At 33.4% G+C, this 24,161-nt stretch overlaps 1 protein-coding gene across 1 annotated transcript; it reads left to right on the top strand.

Moving 5' to 3' along the window:
- The first annotated feature begins 5,225 nt into the window (after positions 1–5,225).
- LOC145276584 (protein FAM200C-like) lies at positions 5,226–24,161 on the top strand. Its single transcript, XM_080127779.1, has 2 exons — positions 5,226–5,823; positions 24,094–24,161. Exons 1-2 carry the CDS (start codon positions 5,226–5,228, stop codon positions 24,159–24,161), a joined length of 666 nt encoding a protein of 221 aa, XP_079983905.1.

Genomic DNA, 24,161 nt, shown 5'->3' with positions numbered 1-24,161 from the left:
GAAATAATACGGTAAAAAATTAAAGGGAGAAAGGAAGAGACGAGGAGAGAAATGGATATGTATCCAATCAGACTGAAATAGAAACAGCCAGTTAGTTATCCTATTTTTATAAAATTACTAGCAGGGACAATGGACGTTGTCTTGGATTGATTGAAGATCAACAAATGTTCCATCTTCCCATACTTTTAACGTCATAGAAATTTATGAAATCACCGATTCTTTAATCAACTCAATTGATTGCCTGCTCTAGATATGGACGACTCCTTGCAGTGTACCGAAAGGAAGCTTCACATGCCCAACTGCAGTGACGAAGCCCACAATACATTGTCGTGTACATTATAACACGATGAATACTCCGGTCTCCCCAAGTCGAAGGGCAATTCCTGGCCAAACGGGACCAATATAACACAGTGACGCTCAGCTAATGAATTTTCAAGGGTCACGTCCTGGTTACTAAAACACTAATATAATACTAACATTTGAAATTTTACATAAATGGCATTCAGACATGCCACAAACTTTTTAATAAGTTTTTGGCCGAGAATTTGGCAGCCAAGAGGTCAAAGTTGAAAGAGTTGATCTTTGCAGTCTTTATCAAACTCCTCCGCTAATTTTGAGTCTAAAAACTTTAGCTTTTAGATGTAAGTAACCTGGACATAAGTCGTGCACACACACACGTATTGCTAGATTTGTGAAATGAACACTGACGCGAATTCATTATTATCAATTCGTTTAACACAGTTCTTTTAAAGGGAGTTACGATTAACCGAGGCCCGAAGATTCGAGGATAAGGGGGTAATTAATATAAGCTGGAAGTGTATGGATCGTTAATGGCGTAAATTTGGTAAACCTTGATTATTTAAGAGAACTGTTCAACACAATTTGTTTACATTTGTAGTCAACTGGGAAGCACGCCAGCGAAACAGCGTTTCACAGGCGGGGACTTGTAGTCAACCGGGAAGCACGCCAGTGGAACAGCGTTTCACAGGCGGCGACTTCTAGGAAAGAAGCTTTGTTCATGGAATCTGCGTTTAGATTGAGCCACATATAGAGTGGGGAAAATCGTATATAGGAGTTGTAGCTTGCGAAAGTTTTATGCTAAAATATTTCTGCTTTTTATAATAACATATTTTTAATTAAAGGAGATGAATGTCACCTGTAATCTGGTAAAATGTAAATAGGTTCTATGTTTAGTTTTATTCAATACATTTTTTTCCTCATTTTTTTCGTCTCAAAGAAAAACTTGTTCAATAATGTTACATCGTATGAATGCTCATATTCTGACCAGTCTATTCAATATTATTTTTCTATAAAATATTTTAAAGATATTATTATTACTATAATTACTAACTACTAATAATACATTTACTAGCGGGACCTGTGGAAATTCCACAGAGAACTCATTCATATGTAATATATTGATGTTGGCATTATGTAGATGTTCAGTGTAAATGGAGATGCTCTGATATTATTGTATTCTTTTTGTTAAAACTGCAAAAGTATTTATCTAAGCTAGCACGAACGTCCGGTAAAGCCCGGACGTAAAGTACGCTTAAATATGATATTTTAATTCTTGCAGATTTCGTATATATTATTATAGAGTTAATGTTCTATCAATTTTTATATGTTTTAAAGTTGCGATTTCAAAAATAAAAAAAAATATATCCATATGTCTTGGGTGCATTAGCTTGAATGAAACCGAAAAAAAAACTTATGATAAAAATATATCTTTATATATATATATATATATATATATATATATATATATATATATATATATATATATATATATATATATCTTGAGTTCCTTCAGCCATAATCAAAACGGAAATCAAAACTTATGAAGAATTCTTGATAAAATTATTTATAAAAAATAGATGATTTAAGTGCCATCAGCTATAGTCGAAACGGAAACCAAAACTTATTCTTGGTAAAATTATTTATGACAATAAGTAGAGGAACATAACAATTAAACGATTCGGATGTAAGCGTGGCACACAAAAGAACACACACGCTATCGTATTAATATATAGATTTCCAATTATTACAATAATTATTTAAATTACAGCACTGAATGTAATTAGTATTTTTGCAATAAATTAAACAATGCCTCGGCGTTGCCATAGCAATAAATAAATGTAGAAATCTCTGTGGTGATTTGAATCAAATTCCGTGCCTTAGCGTGACTTCTATCTAAGGTGTCCTATTAAACATTAAAATTTCTGGCGGTTAAAACAAGTGTATCCCATGAATATTTGTGTAACAACATTTATGAAACATGTACCTTAAACCTCTGTCGAAACTTTCATTTAAGCCTTGATAAGCGACGGCGTATTAAAATAAAAAAATACAATTTAAGAGTAAACGTATCGATAGAATTACCAACGATCTAACTTTGATCGTATAGTAGTTTTTCGTCGCAAACAGACAAAAATGTCTGAAACAGTATCACCCAATGTTAAATTCAGCTTAGTGGTTTGGATGAAAGCGTCATTCACGAATTCTTCCTTAATTTCCTGAATGTGACCGACGGATCGCGGATGATATTATAAATCATGGTTTTATATTCACTCTTAATACGTAGTGCCGCGATTACTGAGTCTTCAAGAAGCTTCATTTAGGCAGGGATTAGTCTCGCAGACCGTCTACATGTTCCAATTGTTTTGAGGATAAAATTCTATTGTAAAATCATAATTTAGAAGAATAGTCCCCCATCTTAATAGTCGATTCGCCGTGAATGTGGGAAGTCGCTTTTTTGATCCAAAAATGGATATCGAAGGCTTATGGTCGGTTTGTACAGAAAAAATGCCTTCCGTACAGGAACCGGTGGAATTTCGAAATTGTAAAAATAATTCCTAGTATTTCCGTCTCGATCTGAGAATAATTTTTCTCTACTGGAAACAGAGTTCGGGACGCGAAAGCTATTGGCTGATTTGAGCCGACTGGCATACTACGTAGGAGGGGGTGCAATAAGTAATGCTCCTGGACCACTTCCATTTGACTGATCTAGCTGAAAATTTGTATGTGCAATGATTTATATCTCTACGGGTTATGTGGCAAATTACAGCTCTGAACTCATTGTGGTTTCTGTTTTACAGGTGTTTGAACTGAGTAAGGTGTGAAATGGAGCCTGTTGCATGTCGAGCAGTGATCCGGTTTTTTTATTTGAAAGAACGCACACCACAGGAGACTTTTGATGAAATGAAAAAAAACTTATGGTGATAATGCCCCATAATATGACCTTGTAAAACGCTGAAATCGTGAATTCAAACATGGCCGGAAGTCTGTGGAAATAGCTTCCAGACCTAGTCGCCCCCTTCTGCCATTGATGAGACATCTGTCCGTCAAGTTGAGGCTGCCATTTTGGAAAATCGGCGCATTACTAGTCGCCAAATAGCCCAAGATGTCAAGATTAGTACAGGCTCTATGGAAACTATCATTCATGGCCATTTGTATATGCATAAGGTGTCTGCCAGATGGATTCCCATGTTGCTTACACATTCCAGAAGCGAGAACGCGTCGAGTGCTCGAGGATGAATTTGGAGATGTGCCAAGAAGATTAGTCAAAGTTTTTCAAAAGACTGATTACACAGGATAGAACCTGGGTCAATCACTATGATTCAGAGACAAACGCCCAGTCAATGCAGTGGAAGCACTTGGACTCACCACCTCCAAAGAAGGCAAGGGTGCCGACCTCCGCTGGCAAGGTCATGCTCACAGTCTTCTGGGACCAGGATGGAGTAGTGATGACAGATTTCCTGGCAAAGGGTACCACAATTAGAGGAGCCCATTACGCTTCACTTTTGAGGAAATTAAGGGAAGCTATCAAAATCAAGAGGCGGGGCAAGATCAGCAAAGCTACCCTCCTCCTGCAGACAACGCTCTAGTCCACAACTCGCATGTCGCCAAATCAGAAGCACGGGCGTGTGGTTATGAAATCTACCCCCATTTTTCCTACTCTCTGACCCTGCACCCTCTGACTTTCACCTCGTCCCAGCCATGAAGTTGTTTTTGAAAGGAAAGCGTTTCCCAGATGCTACTGCCTTGATTTCTGAAGTCACGTCGTGGTTGGAGGACCAACCTGGGGTGTTCTACAAAAACGGTCTCCAGAGCTGCATCAAACGATGGGAGAAATGCATAACTTTTGATGTTTCCTATGTAGAGAAAGACTAATAACTGTGCCAAGTTTCGTTGCTCTACTGTTATGGGATGTGGGTCAGGGGCATTACATATTTCACGCCCCTCGTAACATGCAGGCGCAAACGCCATATTGACTAGCGTCGCTAGCCACTATTATATCCAACTTCGATTAATTATTCTAGGATCTGTTTTGAAGTAAGGAATGTTTTATTTCTTGGAATGATGCTTGTCAATCCGCTGTCCACTCCAAAGTTTTATGCTTAATTGATTAAGTGGTGCACGCAGTTTGTGCATGTTAGGGATAAGCCCTTGGTAATAATTTGCCAAGCCTAAAAAGCTTTGTAATTTTGTTATGTTTTCCGGTGCCGACATTTCTCTAATGGCGGTCGCCCTGTCTGGATCTGTGCGTCTGCCATCTTTATCAATGATATGTCCTAGGTACTTTATTTTTTGTAAAAAGAATTCACACTTGTCTTCTTTGACCTTAAACCCATAATTTTGTATTCGACTGAATACTTGTCTGATATGGTTTGCGTGTTCCTCCTTGCTTTTGCTCGCTATAATAATATCATCTAGATATGCGATGGCGGTGTCCAAGTCGCTTAGCATGGTGTCCATGGCTTTCTCGAATATTGCAGGTGCTACCTTGACACCAAACGCGAGTTTATCGTATCTGTAAAAACCCCGATGAGTATCAATACAGAGGAGGTTAGCGCTTTTGTCGTTTACAGCAGCGGTTCTCAACCGGGGGCGAATCGCCCCCTAATGGGCGAAAATCATATTTTGGGGGGCGATTTTCAATCAATTTTACCTGTGAAAAATTTTGACATTTTTGCGAGTAAATTTTTAAAATTTTTTGAAATTATAAACGCGTAGCTAAACTATTAGTGCGAAACTTTGGTCACGTGACCTATGAATTGCTCTCTAACAAATGAATTGTCAGTTTTGAATATTCAATTTATTTCAGTAAATCCGATTCTCCAGTGACATTGTCTTACAAGTGTTTACAATTTTCATTCGCTCTGTTATATTACAGATTCGTTCATATTTACATAAACAAAACACTAACTCAATATCCGGAACTAATGTCGGACGGCGACACACTGAGCGTGCACCGTAAGTTAAATGAAGTCTCTCTTCTGCTGCAAGGAAAAGTGATAACCCTGATAGACTGTAAACGGGTGATGAGAGCTTTTGTTGAAAAACTTCATATGTTTCAAATTAATTTGAAACGAAGGCAATTTGATAATATACCCGAACTAGCGGAAATCGACTTATGTGAAAATGACATTGTTATTTATTGTAACCATCTGTCAGCCATGAAAAATGATCTAGAAATCAGATTTTCCGATTCATTTGACTTCACTATTGAGCCATGGATGATTGACCCATTCGATTGTGATCCTCTCAGTGCACACGAAAATATCCAGGAGGAAATCATCGAGATAAAATGCAATGATGAATTGCAAATCAAGTTCAAAAGAGAAACTTTGTGTGCATTTTGGCAATCAAACATTGTAAAATCACTGTATCCAAATTTGTGGTCACAAATGTCGAAAATCCTTTTGTGTTTCCCAACATCATATCTTGTCGAAACTGGATTCAGCGCTGTGAATCACATTTTACAGAAGGAACGAAACAGATTTGACATTATTTCTCGTGGAGATATTCGTATCTGCTTGAGTAATATTAAACCTGACATTGAATTTTTAGCGAAACATCACCAATCTCAGGGCTCACACTAGTTAGACTCTCTACATTTCTTGTAAATTTGCAATAAAATTATTTTTAATTAATTTGTTTTCCATTTGCATGTACAAAATGTTTCTAGTGTTGGTTAGTCATAATTACAATATCTGTTATTATTTATTCTTGGAGGCGATTATGAATTAACTTTAGTCAAAAATAGCTTTTGGGGGTGATAGCCGGGAAAGGTTGAGATGTATGTACATTCACCTAACAATTTAATGGAACAAAACATATCGTAAAAATTGAGTATAACTTAAAAATCCTATCTACAAAATAGCACAGCCCGTATCCTGCATAAGTACCACACACACACACACACACACACACACACACACACACACACACACACACACACACACACACACACACACACACACACACACACACACACACACACATTCATTCAATTACGTGAATTTACAAAAACAAAAACACAAAAAACAGTTAGCGTTAATCAAGTTTTCATTATTATAATTGTTGTAAAATACTTTATTTACATTAAATTAGTTTTCATTTAAAAATAAAGTTTAATTATATAATATTTATTTGTTTATTAAAAGCTCAAAAAATTATATTGAGAAATAGAATATTGTTTTATGACCAAAAATTATAAGGGGGTCCACCAAGAAAAAAAAGAAGGGAAAAGGGGTCCATGGGTCAAAAAAGGTTGAGAACCGCTGGTTTACAGGAATTTGTAAGTAAGCGTCGTTCAGGTTGATATTAGAGAAATACTTACCGCCATTTAATTTCGTGAACACTTCCTCTAGGCTGGGTAATGGATAATGAAAATCTTCTCTAACGACCAGTCTAGTCCGGTAGAGAAGTCAGCGCCAATGCGGATTTCCCCGGACATGTTTTTACATGAACTGTGGAGCAGCCCACTCACTATATTCAATTTTAGCCAGTATACTGATGTTTTCCAACCTATCCAGTTCCTGATTTATCTTGTTCAGAAATGCAAACGGGACATTACGTTTTTTTTTAACTGGTTATAAGTGTCTCAGTTTCCGCTGGATGGGTTTCTAATTTTTTGCAAAATATGGATATAGGAAGATCCCACATATTGAAAAAATTCCGTGATCTAAATACATCGAAAAATAATTGATTTAATCAGTATTTTTGGGAACACTGTTTTAGACGTGAGTATGTTTCTCGAATCCAATATCGCCAGCGTTATGGCTCGCAAGAAGCCAAAAGGAAGAACAGAACAACGGAGAACGGTTTAAAGATGAATTACATGAAATCAACGGAAAGGTTACGAAGGGAAAGTGTTAGTAATTCACCGAGCATGTGAGGGTCGATCTGGAATTAGATCCCCGCCAGGGATCGCCATGAGTAAAGTTTATATGGACGCTGAATTAGTCCATTTGGTGGGTGTTTCCCCCACAACATATATATGTATATATATATATATATTTATATATATATATACCGATGAAGACTGAAGGATCGGTTGAAAATCATGTATCTGTAAAAAAAGTTTTTTTTAACTTTTTTTCATAATATTATTTTGTATCCCTGCACGTCACCAATTGAAAACGAATAAAGAAAAGTTATAAGCTTTTATACTTTTCATATTCTTCTGTATTCATTTCCATTCATATATATATATATATATATATATATATATATATATATATATATATATATGTGTATGTGTGTGTGTGTATGCGTGTGAATTTGCGTGTGTGTGCTGGTTCTGATTCTGTAATACTTCATAAAATATTTATCTTAATAGATTTTATTTCCTACGACTATTTTGTAATAAGGGTTTAACAGGAAAGACAATGTACGGATTATGTTAAGGTAGTAGCAAGACATATTTGGAGAAACAGTTGAACATGATAGATTGTTAGTTAAATCGCAATATGATTAGTTTATTTATTGTAACAAATTATGGCACATTTGTATAAGGAAATTTGAATGTCTTTCAAACAGTTAAATCCAAGATTATCACTAATTAAACCCATTATTTATCGATGTATTTAGATCACGGGAAATAGAATATTGTATATTTTACGTGATCTACACGAATCGAAAAAAATCATAATGCATTTAATTAATGATCAATCCAGCTTTAATATTATAAAATATAGAACATATAAGTACACGTATATTGAATAGTGTACATTTTTCAATAATGACCAATAAACTAAATTAGGTGATCAAATAAGACATGTAATATGGACTACCGAAAATATTTAAAATACTTCTTTGTAAAGACTAATATCATTCTAGATACGTAGTTTTCATGTCATACCAGTAAATTTTATACTTGATTTAAGGAACTTTACAAAGAATAACTGAAATATCTTTTTAAAACGAGTCGTATGATTTATATGCTAAGCTTGTATTTTAAATGCAATATGAATGTTAGCATTGACTAAAAATTTACAAGCAAACAAGCAAAGGTATAAACTGATTTTACAAGTAAATCATTAGTCCAACGTATTTTAATAGAAATATATCAATGGGCACTATCTGAGATTAGAAATATTAACATACATCTGATTAAATATGAGAACAGAATCTGAAAATACAAATTGATCACATTTTATAAGCAATGTTTGTGATTAAACATTTAATCTTTCCACATTATCTACTCTTTCCCTCGAGTGGTTTTGACCTTAATATGTAGGGATTCTGAGTATTAAGTAAAAAGTAAAATAGGTGATATGACTATAAGATTCCTTTACAAGAAATAACGCACATAAGGATTTGAATTAAAATTATTTTATATACAATTATGCCCATGTGTACTCACTGTAAGCATTTCAGTAATGTATTACAAAAATGTAAAATAACTTTTGTCAAACGTTGTCTATACTTATATGATCAGAATCCATGAGGATATTAAGATAACAGAGATGCAGATTGTAATGCCGGTAGTGCGACATCTGGAAATAATATCACCACAATAAATAGGAGTGTTTGATGAAATAAAACGTAATAATATGTATATGATTAGAAAATAAAAATAATTTGCAGAAAAAACAACAACATTAAATTACACTGGTTAACATTTAAAAAATTTTAAGCGTTGTCTAAATTTCTACCAATGATTTACGACACTGAATCAGGAAATGACATCTGCTATTCCATCAGTTCAACTTTTTGTGTTGTTAATTTGAAACTATTAGATGTGGACGTCTCAGATATTTTCATATATCTGTGGCGTTATAAGCCGATTTTTGGCAACATATATGTTTATAAAAGAAAAGATGTTTTACGAACAATATATATATATATATATATATATATATATATTGACTAACTGAGAGAAACATCGATTACTGTAACCTATTTTTAACGGTTATTATACGTAAATTGCACGTTGCTTTACCATTGTTCAAACTTCTGTGCTTAAACCTGTTTCTTCGAACTCCTGGAAGGGTCAGCAACAGGGAAGTCTCTCTTCAGTTTTCAACAGTAGTCAGCCATAATGGCTGCGTCCCAGCGACCTTGATGCCCGGTACCCATGCCTATCTTTGCTCATAGCTCATTGAACCCAGGTTAGGAAACCGATCTATATGTGAGAATAGGTAGTGCATCTTGACACACATGGAGCAACCCTAATTTCTGAAAGAAGGCAGCAGGTAATTGACAAGTTCTGTGTAATTTCTGGTATAATTTTGGCCAAAAATGTGTTTTCCTAGCAGAACCAAGTTCTTTCAGGCTTCCAGTTCTACTTTGTTCATTGAGTTTCGATCTCTGATGAGCTGACGGATTTGAGGACCGCCAACATGCCAACTTGCAACATCTACATGGTCAACCCTGGAAAAGCCTGGCACAAGTAAGTGAAGCAGTCACTATTTTTTGTTCAGCGGCTTAGTGAACTGCTTAATTAAGCTGACTTTGATGTGAAATGGTAAGAAGGGTATTCTGTCTCTTTCCACTAAAGTGTCGATGATGATTAGGACTAGGACAAGAAGCAACATATTCTTTTCATTGTTTGGACTCTCGAGTGGGTATCCGTTAATAATTTATATGCTTTTATATAGAGTGATGTAGTTCTAGGTTGATTAACTGTGTCTGACTGTGTCGAATATATATTAGCGAGACAAAACAATAGTGAGAATATTATGTTGTCCTAGGTGATATACCTTTGCTTGCAATACACAAATGCTTATTGCACTCTTCGCTGATGCTGAACATCAATCTCTGGGATATTTTGAGATTTTATGACTTCAAAGTACAAAATCACCCAGGAATATCAGATCTAAATACTTATTGTCATAAAAATAATCATTTCCGATAAGAACATGACATTTTACCCTTCCACTCATGCGTACATGTGTACAACAATGTAACAAAGAATACGTGGTCATATCTACAAAAACTTGACCTCATTGTGCAAAGCCAGTGTGATTTTTTACATTCAGATTCGTCCTAAAGCAAACGTAAACAGGCAGACACCAAATTTGCTTTTGACCAGTGCATTGATATTGTAAAATAAAATACCAGAAATCTTTATATGCGAAAAACATTTCATAAATATTAGCAATACTTATTATCAGAAAGAAATACTATTTTATTTAGAGAAATCTAAGCAAAACTGTCCATTATAAAGATAGCCTATAGTACAACTGTCATGACATATTTTAGATGTTATAAATGTCCGTAAGATGGTTAGGTTATATATTATTATATACTTGCGAGGGGTACCCGGCGTTGCCCGGGTGTTTGGGTCTGTGTGTGTGGGGGGTTAAAAAAGTAAGTATGAGGATCGAACACGAACAGTTGAGGCAAACTTGTAAATTAAAGTGTGAAAAAAAAAGTGCGACGTTAACCATTGCTCCACCGCGAGATGCTAACGGAGACACGTTTGAATTTATTTAATTACTTGGATTTGGCAGGTGCCCGTTTTAATGAGTTAATGAGGTCAAGTTTGACTGCGGGATTTTTATTTTCCCAAGATGTTATGGAAAAAGACTAACCCACATGCGGCGAGCGACAAATGTTGAATATTTATCTTCCCGAAATCGAGCAAATTAAATAGACAGGCGAGCTTCGTTGTTAACTGTGAGATATTACGATTTATATGTGATATAAAAAGTTTTAAAAAGTTGGGAAGCGAGCGACCGCTTCTCTGAAAAAAGCTTTTTGTAGACATACACAAAAAACGAACACACATACATACATACATTTTCGCTTTTATATTTATAGATTATATAGAGGATAAAATAGAAAAAAAAACTAGATTGATCACATAACGAGGGGTAGTAAAAGGATGAATTTGTGGTTACCTTTTACTGATTTGTAACGTTCGTGTTTTCCTTATTTTTGTGTTTTACATTTTTGAGCAATACTAACGACAAAAGAGCTATGTGGATTTATTGTTCGATATTGTTCGATTTCACATGAGTTGATCTGACTATTTTTATGCTTAACTAATATCGTCGAGTGTTTTACCAAAATAGGGATAACATGAGGTAATAGCAGTGGTACTTTTCAAATGGATAAGGAAGATATCCGGTTCGGGATATGCTGTGTTAACATTCGACCATATCTTTATAACACTGTTGTCCATAAGGACGCCTTGCTAATATGGAAATAATAAGGTAATACGCGTTAATTATAAAGCCGAACGACACGGGCTTATGAATATGCCTAGAATTAATGGATTCGTATCGAGATGTCTTTCGGTCGTTTTTCATCACCAATTTATTCATTTGTTACTGACAAATATGCCAGATACAATTCTGTAGTCACACAAGTTTACACGATTACACAAGTTTAAGCTAAATTAAATTATAACGAATACATACAGAACGATATAGGAGAAATTCGTCGAAATATCCATACAAAATATATTGTATTTTAAACCAACATATTTGAATAATTATGTTTTAAATTATATGTATTATTTTTCCATCGAGATATATTTTGTTTGGCATTTAAAAATAGTGAACAACTATGTTTCAATGTTGTTATGTAAAAAAATGTAGTCTATTGGTTTGATATTTTATTAAAAAAACATGCTTATTTTCTCCCGTTTATAACATTTCTACTCGCAAACGCTTTTCGTGATAAATGAAATGAACTTCTTATATAACTAGCAGACCAACCAGCATAGCCCGGTTGTAAAATACGCTTAAATATGATATTTTAATTAATGAAGATTTCATATGTATTATTATATAATATTGGACCCAATATGGTTTAAAACGTTAAAAAAAAAATGACCCGTGCGCCACCATAGAGAATCGAAACCAAAATGTTTAGCTTACGATTTACTTTTTTCAGTTGACGTTAATGCCTGAGCTTTGGACACATCTTTGCTGCAAGGCTAAAAATAAAAACATGAACCAATAGCTATTACGTTACGCATGCATATTCATAATGCCGTCGTTCGACCTTAACCTGGCAAATTCCATTTCTTTAATTTTCACACTTTTGCACTGATTTTCCCCGGCTAAAATCCAAATTCAAAGTTTCGCAAGGGTTCGATTACCCTATATATTAAGTTTCATGCCTGTAGACCAAAACTGTCAGAGTTTGCTAGCAAAAATTTTCTAAACAAATATATATACGTATGCATACATATATATAAAGAAAGAGGTTTGTGTTTACTATAATCTTTTTGCGCAAACATTACGCAAGTATAAATCATGTAGAATATCTGCATAAATATAATTAAACGTAATAATTAACTAAGGATGATCATCTCATAAGCAAACCGAAAAACAAAACAAACAGAGAATCAATTAAAATTTTTAAAAGGATATGTAAATTAGCTAGATCTTTTGCAGATGAATGCAATTCCACGACCCATATATATAAATTTTATAGCAAGCCCCACTCTCCCCAATGGTTTACTTCCACATGTGCTGCTGCCATCGCGCAAAGGCAGCACGCGTACCACAGATTTAACCGATATAAATCCAGTTCAAACAGATAGAATATATAGAAGCCAGAAGTAACTGTAAGAAAGAAATAGCGCCAGCTAAGAGAGAATTTACTAAAACCACCCCAAAACGCATCGAAGCTCAGAAATTAGGAACTTCTGGAAAATCTACAACAGTGTAGTAAATAATGGGCAATCAACAATTCCCCACTATCTAACAATCATGAAGTTATTTGCTAAGCAACCGAGAAGGCTTACATGCTTGCCAGTCGGTTTGCCTCCAACTCCACACTAGACCCTGCGAACCACCCTCTCCCAGACTTTCTTTTGCGGAAAGACGCCACACTTGACGATCTGAAAATCACCACTTCTCAGGTGCATGACATTATAAAAAATCTTGACACTGCAAAAGCATGTGGACCTGATCTCATCCCGGCTGTGCTATTAAAAAAGTGCTCCACAGAAGTAGCTCCAATCCTCTCCAAACTTTACAACAAATGCTTTAATGAATCTTGCTTTCCTGCCTACCGGAAAATTGCTTCTTTGGTACCAGTTTTCAAGAATTCTGGCAAAAGAACTACCCCAACAAATTACCGCCCCATTAGCCTCCTCCCACTTTTTGCCAAAATATTTGAGTCCATAATTAACAGAGCTCTAGTCCATCACTTCACAGATGCTAAACTTCTTACCGATCAACAATATGGATTTAGGCAAGCCTGTTCCACAGCAGATTGTAATTTATGAGCGTATATACCATTCACTTGACAAAGCAAAGAAGGGTAGAGCGGTAGCTCTAGATATATCTAAGGCTTTTGACAGGGTATGGCACGAAGGTCTTCTCAGGAAAATCAGATCATACGGTATCACTGGTAGAATACTAAACATAATTAAATCCTTTTTAGATAAGAGAAAAATCCAGGTTGTCCTCGATGGCCTTACATCTAAACAATATGATATCAATGCGGGAGTGCCCCAGGGGTCTATCCTTGGACCTCGATTATTCCTAATATTCATAAATGACCTCCCTGAAAAATTGTCTGTGAGATGGGTATATATGGTGATGGCACCACGCTCTATAAAAAAACGCCAGGAAAACAAATGAACACATATCTAATGTAAATGGCAGAATCACTAGAGAATGACACCCAATCTGTAGTGGAATGGGGACAAAATGGATGGTCACATTCAATGCTGCCAAGACTAAACTTGTTTCCTTCAATAACTACAAGAAACATTCTCTACCACTAATAGCAATGGCCAAATACTCTTTATCTGAAAGCACATCTTTTAAACTCCTCGGTCTAACGTTCAAAGGAAACATGAGTTGGAAAAATTACATTGAGAGCATTGCCAGGACCGCTGCGAAGAAGGTAGGTTCTCTCTACCGTGCTAGAAAGCTACTGACCCCTGAAAGTATCCTGTACTTCTATAAGGCCACCATTCGCCCATGTATGGAGTATTGTTGTCATATTTGGGCCGGTGCATCTGCTACTAATTTCTCACTCTTAGACAAGGTTCAAAAGAGAGTCGCCAACCTAAACTATCATCCAAGCTTCAGCCTCTGTCCCATCGATGAAATGTTACATCCCTCTGCCTGTTCTACAAGTACTTCAACGGTGTATGTTCCGACGAGCTGCAAGCACTTGTACCTCCTCTACGTAAATACGTCAATCCCGACAAGCAGTACAACCCCACCTCTTCACAGTAGAGATCCCTTGATGTAAGAGAGCATTCTACACCAATAGTTTCTTCCCCAGTGCCGCTAGACTTTGGAATTCCCTGCCAGGTTCCTGCTTCCCCAACTGTACTGACATGCAGAAGTTCAAGTGTAATGTGAACCGACATCTTGCTGCCCAACTCCCCACATAGTATCCCTGTAGCCTGTGCCTCTAATAGTAACCCCCTACATCAAAGTGGCAATGTGCCTTGTTTGGGGTGAAAATGTAATTAAAAAAAATTACAAAGTTGTAGTTTTCTTTTAAATTAATAGAAAAAAGAGTTTTTAATATAAATATAAATACACAAAAAATATAGAAGTATAGATTATTTATTAGAATAGAAAAAATGCATTTATTCTATTTCATTTATTCTATTATATATCTTTCAAACTAAAGCATTCATATGTATATCCATTCCGCTAGCAATTTTCACACGTGTTTCCAGAAAATATAGATTCGCTCCTTTATCTCTTAAAGATATTTGAACATTTATGTTTCAAAACATAGTAATTTACAGTGGACGTCTCAGATATTTTCATTTCCACGTTTCTATGTATTCTAACAGCAGCAAAGAATCAATGTCAAAATTACTGCAGTTATTTCATTTGTATTCATTCAAAAATGAATACAATTAATGCTTCAACTTAATCTTTCTGCTTTCCAAGCGTTCATGGTACGGTTGACTATTACAAAATAGTAGACAGAACCATCTTACACTGTCTATATTAAGAAAATGCAATATTGATATCTTTCATATCTATATTGCCTTATCTTTACTATTATCCAAACTAATGCAACCCAACGTCATATTGTATAGTTATCTTCGTGCAATTTTTGTTTTAGATGTTTGTTTACGTACACAACTTCACAGATGGAGGAGAATAATCATAATACATTCAGAATACAACTTCCGAAAATATAACGGATATGTCGTTTCCTGCTTTCATTCCTTATTTGTTTTTCCTCAAATATAATTTTCGTACATTCAGTTTTGCGATAAATTTAACAAACAAAAAAAATTGTAATTTAATTTCACCACCAAACACGAACTACAAGTATATTGTTTTATTTTATGCATCGTTTACTAAGTACATTATTTATGAACTTATCTTTTAGACACCATGAAGTATGCATGAGAAAAAAACAAAGTAACGAACAAGAAATAAACTATAAAACAACACTAAAATAACGAAGGTTTGTTTGTATATCTATATATCTATATATCTATCTCTCTCTCTCTCTCTCTCTCTATATATATATATATATATATATATATATATATATATATATATATATATATATATATATATAATGTTCAAAGTTTGTTTGTTGATAAGAAGAAACGCCAAAAACATATTTTCAAGTAAAATTTACGTTATTTGTAAACAGAATAGATAGTATCGCTGCGTCAATTAAACTCAGTATATCACCCTTTATTGAAAAATAAAACATATGACTACAATCTATTCTATTTAAAAATCCGTTTACTGATCTGAGGTAACGTTGGAATATACGAGGAAATCTTTTGTATGAATTTCTGCATATGAGCTATCTTATCTTCCTGCTTATCCGAGAAGAAAGATTGAGTGGATACTGAGACGGGCCTGATTCTTGTGTTAAGAAAGATTGTATTATCAAGAGTTTATATCAGTTGTTTATATTAGTCGTTTGCGTTCATTTTACAGTGTTTGCAGTAACGCTCATTATCTTTTTAGCTGCTTATACATGTACACACAAACAGCCAGCCATACGCACACACACACACATACATACACATATATATATATATTAAATAGAAACAGAGAAGTGGCATTATGTCATGCAACATTGTGTGACATCACTTTAGAGAATTACGATCAAAATAGTATGATCTATACAAAATTATATTATGCACGACACCAAAAATAAGCGAAATTCTCTCCGGTAGTCTTAAAGATGAGATATATAGCAAAAATCATTTACCTATTCATCTATCTATTTATCTACCTAATATATATATATATATATATATATATATATATATATATATATATAATTTATATATATATATAATTTATATATATTATTTATATATATATATGTTATATATATATATATATATATATATATATATTTGTATATTTTGGCAGCAAGTCATTATTCAAGAACGTCTTATTGGACACGACAGAGTTATTCTTATTTTCGATCTTTCTGGATATCTTTTCCATTTGCCAAGCGGTGTTTTTAATTTCAACAGGTATGTTATATAAAATGGCGCAGAAAACTTATTGTTCAGCCATATTTTCTGCACTGATAGAATACACTTGAAAAGAATATGGGCGAATAACAACTTTTGGCTGCCATTTTATATAACATAATTACTGAAATTAAAAAGACCACTCGGCAAATTGAAGAGATATCAAGAAAGATCGGAAAAACAATAACGCTGTCGTGTTCAATCAGACGTGCTTGAATATATATATATATATATATATATATATATATATATATATATATATATATAATATTGAATTTGTATATAGTTTTTACCATTCGTTGAGAAATTATTTAGTCACTAAGTCATTTAATCACCTGCAATAACTGTACCAACTTGCTCTCTCGAATTCACAATATACCTAATGCTATTTTAGAGATCATCACTTGTCTACCATGAAACATTTTTCGGGGATTTAAAAACAAAATAGTATATTAAATCATAGCTCCCCAACAGTGTTGATCTAACACCACCTTCCTTAATATAAACCATTTATCTAATCGTAAAATGTTGTTACACAGAGTGTGCCCGAAAAAAATGCACAAATTAAATTATTTATAAAATATCTTTTTATGATTCAACAATATTATTATACATAAATTTCAGTATATGACTAAATTGCCTACAAGTTTCTAGTGATGCAATTATAATGAAAATTGTTTTGGTCCTCAACATCTGTAATATATTTTTACTTTAAGCACATTATTTTTTATTTTTTTACACAGTGATCACCACTTATCAAGGCCCGGAAGCCACTCAGGGATAAGGCTTATTGCAAGTACATTACGTTAGTGTGGAGATTTGATGAAGTGTTTACTGAAGGGGGCGGTTCAATAGGAATTTGTTAACGTTGGACTTGAAGACATCCAAGTTGTAGTCCGCTGGGAAGCAAGCAGACGGAACAGAGTTCCACAGGCGTGCAGTTTATGAATGATTAGTTTCATAAATAGGCAATGTAATTTGATTAGCTAAATTAAATAAAATCATACTTTCGGACTTTTAGCTTAAAATCATCTACACAAACGAAATATAAAAGTGAATCTGCCTTATTTGATTTTGTAAGTTTAGTACGCTAAACTCGAGAGAACAAAAATAGACCAGCTAATTTTATTTCATCTGTTTTGCCAAAATGGCGTTAAAGATTAACAAACACACGCATAGTTATATAAGTATATTTTTTCAATGAATAAACACATTCGTTTTGTCACAGGTGAATATAAGCAGAAGAAGATTATGTGGAAGGATAAAAGAATAATATTACATTTTTTTTATTATAAACCACAGCGAAATAACCATTCCAAAATGGAGTTTATCGGTGCGTTAATACATGTGCTGTACAACAATACGCACCTATTATAACATGCAAACATATGTATTATTACATAATTATATATACACACAAAGTAAATATAAGCATTTACAATTTATGTATACACTTTTATAAGTGGATAGAAAATGATATGTATGTATTGTGTTATTTTGTCTATATAATTATGATATTTAAACATTATTATTTTCAAATAATTCTTTATAATAAATTTTTTAATATTTGTTATTTAACTTTTCCACACATACACACACGCGCATATAAAAATAACGCCACTTATTTTCCTTTGAAGTGAAGATTCCATTAATCTTTACCCATCGACGTTGTTATTCAGTTTTCAAGAAGCAGATTTGAAATGATTTATCGATGCAGTTTAATATAAATAAATAGATATACGTGGCAACCACCACTAGAAAATAACAAACCCTAGCATGAATCATAGCTGCCTTAATCGTTTTGTTCTATTTATTATATTGTCCCTAGAATACTTATAATACTTTGTGTTGGCTGGAATATTTAGTGCTTGTGTACTTTTGCTACTGCGCTGTTTTTAAATAGTTTTTTCAGATTAAATTCAAATTTCACGATATCTTTTTTATATTAAATTGTTAGGTGGGAGTTCAGAATAGTTACAAAACATCCTCTCCTCCTCATGTTAAGAATAGCTTTCAAAATAATAACGTTATTATTTCAGCACGGTGGCAAAAGTGCACAGGTAACAGAGTTTTTACAGCAATCGCATTTTGAAGTCGAGTGTATACCAAACTTTAATTTCTGCACTGAATCATCTGTTAAAAAACGTGGCAGTACAATGATCACCAACGAAACGGTCCATCTTGTATAACAAATGAAATGCAAAAGACCAAAGGAAGAAGCGTAAAATAGAAGAGAAGGAGAGAAGAATGACAAGTAAAGGTGTCACCAAATACATAGCGCTATGTGCCTGCAAAAAACATTAAGAACATAATGATTTGCATACATTCCAGGTTGCTATTTATATACCCCGTATTAAGCTTAATCGCGTTGACAAACCAGTTCTCGTCAGATTACCGAAGTTAAACAAGGTTGAGCCTGATTAGTACCAGATGGATGACCATTTGAGAATTCTAGGCATTCTATGTGTTCTCCTCTTATCTCGACATTTGTTCTCAGTCGTCCTGAACATGCACTTCATTTGCCACTGGTATTTAACAATGTCGATTCAGGAGAAGTGTGGTTCGAGATTGCGCACCTGCTGCCACAAAAAAATTCACACGCAGGCATGGGTATCCGTAGTCTGTCAAAGACCGAACGAGCCTCCATTAAGCTTAAAGCATTAAAAAATTAAGTAAGCAATAAAAATAATGTAAAATCATCCTATGAAATAAATACCATGAAATCGAAATGTTTATATAATGAAGTAAATTAGTCATAATACTGCAATTCCTTTATTTTTGAAAAAGCGATTGAGAATCCGACTAGTAAAATTGCTTTATTAATTGAGCTATGCTACTACAATTCTGATAAATTTTTTTTTGTTTATCGAACTGATTGGTAACTAACACTTACCTTAATGTAACTAGCATGCTTTGACTCGATCTGTTACGTCCACCATTTGAAAAGGAATTTTTTTTTCGAAATTAATAATGGATATTGTCGCAGACATAACAAGTAAGACATTTTACCTAATACAACTAAAAAAAACTAAAAAAAACATAATATAAAATATTATAAAATACTTGGGTCCGATTCCAGAGAAAGTCACGATTGATTTGGACTAAATTTACATAACTATGTTTAATGGATATGAACTTTATCAGGGGATTGCTGGAGTTATGATATGACACACCTAAAAGATTTCTTACTACACTCGTCAACATAGGCATATTATCTAATGCTTAAAGTGTTGTTTAAGAATCAGTTTTCACGATCACTCTAGGATGTGAAGATTCGAAAATTTTTAATATGAATGAAGACTAAAAATAGCAAAAAGTCGCAATGATATCGGTCATGTCTAACATACTGCAAACAATGTACGACCGATATGAATTGAAGAATCAAGTTCCTTCACAGTTGTTTGCTATTTCCCTTCTACATCTATTAAACTGTAGAAGGGAAATAGCAAACAACTGTGTTCACAAGATACACTTTACTCTAGGATAGCGATACAAAATAGTTTCAAAACAAGCAAAAGCAGTAGAACATAAACAAAAAAATAAATTAAATAAACATGAATATACATAATCGAGCACACATATATGTATGTATATATATATATGTATATATATATATGCATATATATGTGTGTACACATATATATTTATATATAAACTAACATAAAAAACACTAACCTAGATTTAAAACAGATCAACAAGCTAAATATCCAGGCTAAATAGAGCACACACAAAGGAACAGGTCAACCAGAGATCAAATAGGCCTTTGTCCGATAAACGCATTCTCATTGGCTGATAGGAAGGGCGCGGTGGATACTAATAAGCTGATTGGCTAACTAACAGTTCAAGAGAAGATGAGCATATAAAACCGACAAACAACCACAGAATCCGTGCATAAGCCTGAAGAATCCTAAAGTGGATGAAACGCGGAATATTCAGTGTAACTTAATCGCCATATACAGTTTATAACTTAATATATATATATATATATATATATATATATATATATATATATATATGATTGTTGAGCTTGATTAAATCCGACGATATGAAATAAAATGACCATCCCTCTTCAAGAAGCCCGCATAAATCGGGCGAAACGTTGAGTATTCAGGTCCTTCCACCTTCATTTTATTTCACACACACACACACACACACACACACACACATATATATATATATATATATATATTTCTATCGTAAATATACCATGATTTAAAAAAGAAAATAATTTTGAAATTGTGATAATGTCACATTTAAAGTTAAATATTGTCATATAAATATAATTATAACTCATTTCGTACAACTGGATCACAAAAAGGAAATCGATTCAGTGACGGAATGAAGCCACTTGATGCAAAGAGCTTAGGAATACGACTCTGAAGTGAAAAACAACAACGCGCCAATGATTAGAGTTAAATAGATTCTTACCCAGTAAAACCCAATAGTGTGTAGTTGCAGCCAATGTGCTTTTTTTAAGGTGTCAGGTTTATTTTATCGAACTTAGGAACCTACACGAAATTTCCAACTGAACCATTTATTAAATTAACGCGAGTAGCATATTCCCAAACGATCAATCATGTAATTTAATTTCTGAGATTTTTTGAAAAAAATCGCTCATGAATTTATATACTAAAAGAAAGGAATAAAGAAAACGATAGTCACGCGACTGCCGAAAGTAACCCAAAGCTCACTTTAACGGATCATACAATGAATTACAATTAGAAAATGCTTAGGTAGGGAAACTGATTTAAAGAAAAATGACAGTTTTGGACATAAAAAATAACAACATTGCATATTTGTAGGCCATTATATAATCATAATGTGAATATTACTTTCTTGTCCAAATCCGAGGGAATTGTTCAGGATCTATTTATACATTTATTGGCTTTTCTCTCATATCATTTATCCTTTTCGCAATGAAACCATTTCCAGACATTTTATAACGGAATCGTATTTAGACATGCCTCTTTTTTCGTAACGCTCATGTGAATTAATTATGACTTAGGAGTAAATACAGTACTTTAAACTATATACGATCTATTTTTTAAGAAATTGAACTAATTCAGTCGTAGCAATAACGAGTGGCGTATTCGTATAATCTTATAAAAATAGTATATCATATTGAAATATATAAAATAATATATTATGTTGAAATATATAAAATAATATATTATGTTGACATATATGAAATAATATATTATGTTTAAATATATAAAATAATATATTATGTTGAAATATATGAAATAATATATTATGTTGAAATATATAAAATAATATATTATTTTGAAATATATATACAAGTTAATATTCCTTACCAATGTAATATTTAAACTAGTCAATTTCTCAAGATTTTAATTGATATTTTCTCTCCTATAATATATATATTTCATCTAACTTTTCACAGAACTAACTTGACCCCGCTTGCAATATTTCTTTGATCGATGCATGTTTTCTTCAGCATCAAAACGTGAATTAAAATAGAGTCTATTTGTCAGATCAGTAAAAAAGTTATCTAATAAGATAAAATACTAATACTAATATTATTCTGTTTATTATTGATAAAGGACGTGTAAATAATATCATCTTTTCCAGATGATGATGATGATGATCATCATCATCATCACCTGTTCGGCGTTTTTAACAGCGTCGGCGACCACGGCTCTTCATATTGTAGAGCCGTAGTTATCTCGGTAAGACTTGTAAAGACTGTAGATTTCCGTTGCTTTCCATCTTGATTCGGGGGTGCATCCCTCTCCAGTGAGTTAAACGTGTTCCCAAATACCAATTTGGATATTTCTCCGACTCTGCGCTGTACATACAATGCCTAGCCTTCCCAAATGGTCATCCATCTGGTACCGACCAGACTCATCGTTGCTTAATTTCGGTGATCCGGCGAGTAGCGGTGTACCAACGTGGTTGTGCCATATATAGGAAAGTATAAAATATTCAGAAAGTATATGCCATCTCTATAATTTCTCCGCATTCTTTTTTATCATTATTCACGCCTAAAATGCTACATTTCAAAAGGACTCATTAAGCAATAATACTATTCAATATAGCAATAAGTGACAATTATTCAACGTGGAATTATTAATGTTTAATCTCTTCTATTAAAACTGACATTGAATATGTTACTTGCTGACATCATTCTGTGAATGAGATGCTGCATTATTAAATGCAAAATACAAGTGAGGTTACACACTCATAGAACGTTAATATATTTTACTTCCCCAAAACATATTTGTGTGGATAAGAAATAATTGTGCGAGTTGCGAATGATTTAATCTAAGTTGGCTACCACGTTCATATTTCCTCCGTATAGATTCAAAACATCATTGGATGTATATGTTACTCTGGTTGGGATAAAATTCTACATTTTTAGGTAGATGTTCATATTCAGTACCTATGCATTATAATATTGAACTTCGTAGTGATTTTTTGTTTAATTTTTGTTTTCCACATTTCCTTAAAACGTTATATACTGAACCTAGCTAAGAAATGTGTTTAAAAAAGTGTATTTATTGTCCTGGGCATTAAAGTGTATTGAGGTATAATTCGCATAATTACATCGGAATATCATCCTCTAATCGTAAATATAAAAGCGAATGGAAAATTATTGTTTCGTTTCTCTAAAAAAGTCCGTTATGCGAGAAGCAGACAAGAGAGACGTTGATTACATTATATGTATAGTAAAACAAAATATAATGAAAGAAAATAAATAAATAATAGCATAAAACGTGTTAAGGTGTGGTTGACTTCGTACTTAAATTGAAAATGGCAGCTAATTAAATTAATAGAAATGCATTTTGAAATTATTATGAACAGCAAGTTATACATTAACATTTATCTTGGGTGACTAAACTATATATTAAAAAGCCCCGAGTAAACACGCCGTTAATCTGCATTAGTGTAAGTATATATGCTTTTCAAATATTTGGATTTTTTTTTATTTGTACATTCCGTAAGTATGTATTTTTGACACAGACACAGCTCTGTTAGCTGAATTTTAATTATAAGTCTACTCTGGGAGTGTTATTAGTGTACAATTATAATTTACCCGTGCATTTTCTTCCTAATCCTAATAAAATGTCTCTGCCCGCACATTTGAATTAATAACTGATTCATTATGTTGTTTAGATGTAAAGTCTGTTACTCAATGCATAATGATGCCTCTGTTTCTTCTCTTTCTCTATTGCAGCAATCTAATTCGTATAGACATCAGTTGCGCAATGATTTTGAAAACCTTACAAAATATAATCAGGATTTTACGATAAATTTGTGGGTCGTACTTTTCCAATACATGCTATGCATCAATACTATAACAAAAGAATCAGTTATTTATGTAGACTCATTTGTAACACGAAAACATTACTCTCCATTCTTTTTCTCTATTTTTTTCCCAGTCAAGAAAAATATAAGCTTATTAGCTACACGACCTGAACGACTCGATGTTTATGGAGCAATGTACTAA

Source organism: Euprymna scolopes, chromosome 5 (assembly GCF_053919585.1).
Source record: "Euprymna scolopes isolate OS-2025 chromosome 5, ASM5391958v1, whole genome shotgun sequence".
NCBI lineage: Eukaryota > Metazoa > Mollusca > Cephalopoda > Sepiida > Sepiolidae > Euprymna > Euprymna scolopes.
The sequence above is the reverse complement of the archived record's forward strand: the minus strand, read 5'-3'. Positions and strand labels throughout refer to the sequence as shown.

What these genes read in the sequence shown, in the direction of transcription:
- LOC145276584 (XM_080127779.1), top strand. Translation starts at nt 5,226, where the DNA reads ATGTCGGACGGCGACACACTGAGCGTGCACCGTAAGTTAAATGAAGTC. An exon ending in AGATATTCGTATCTGCTTGA is followed by an intron (nt 5,824 to 24,093) that starts GTAATATTAAAC and finishes TTTTTTTCCCAG; the next exon opens with TCAAGAAAAATATAAGCTTA.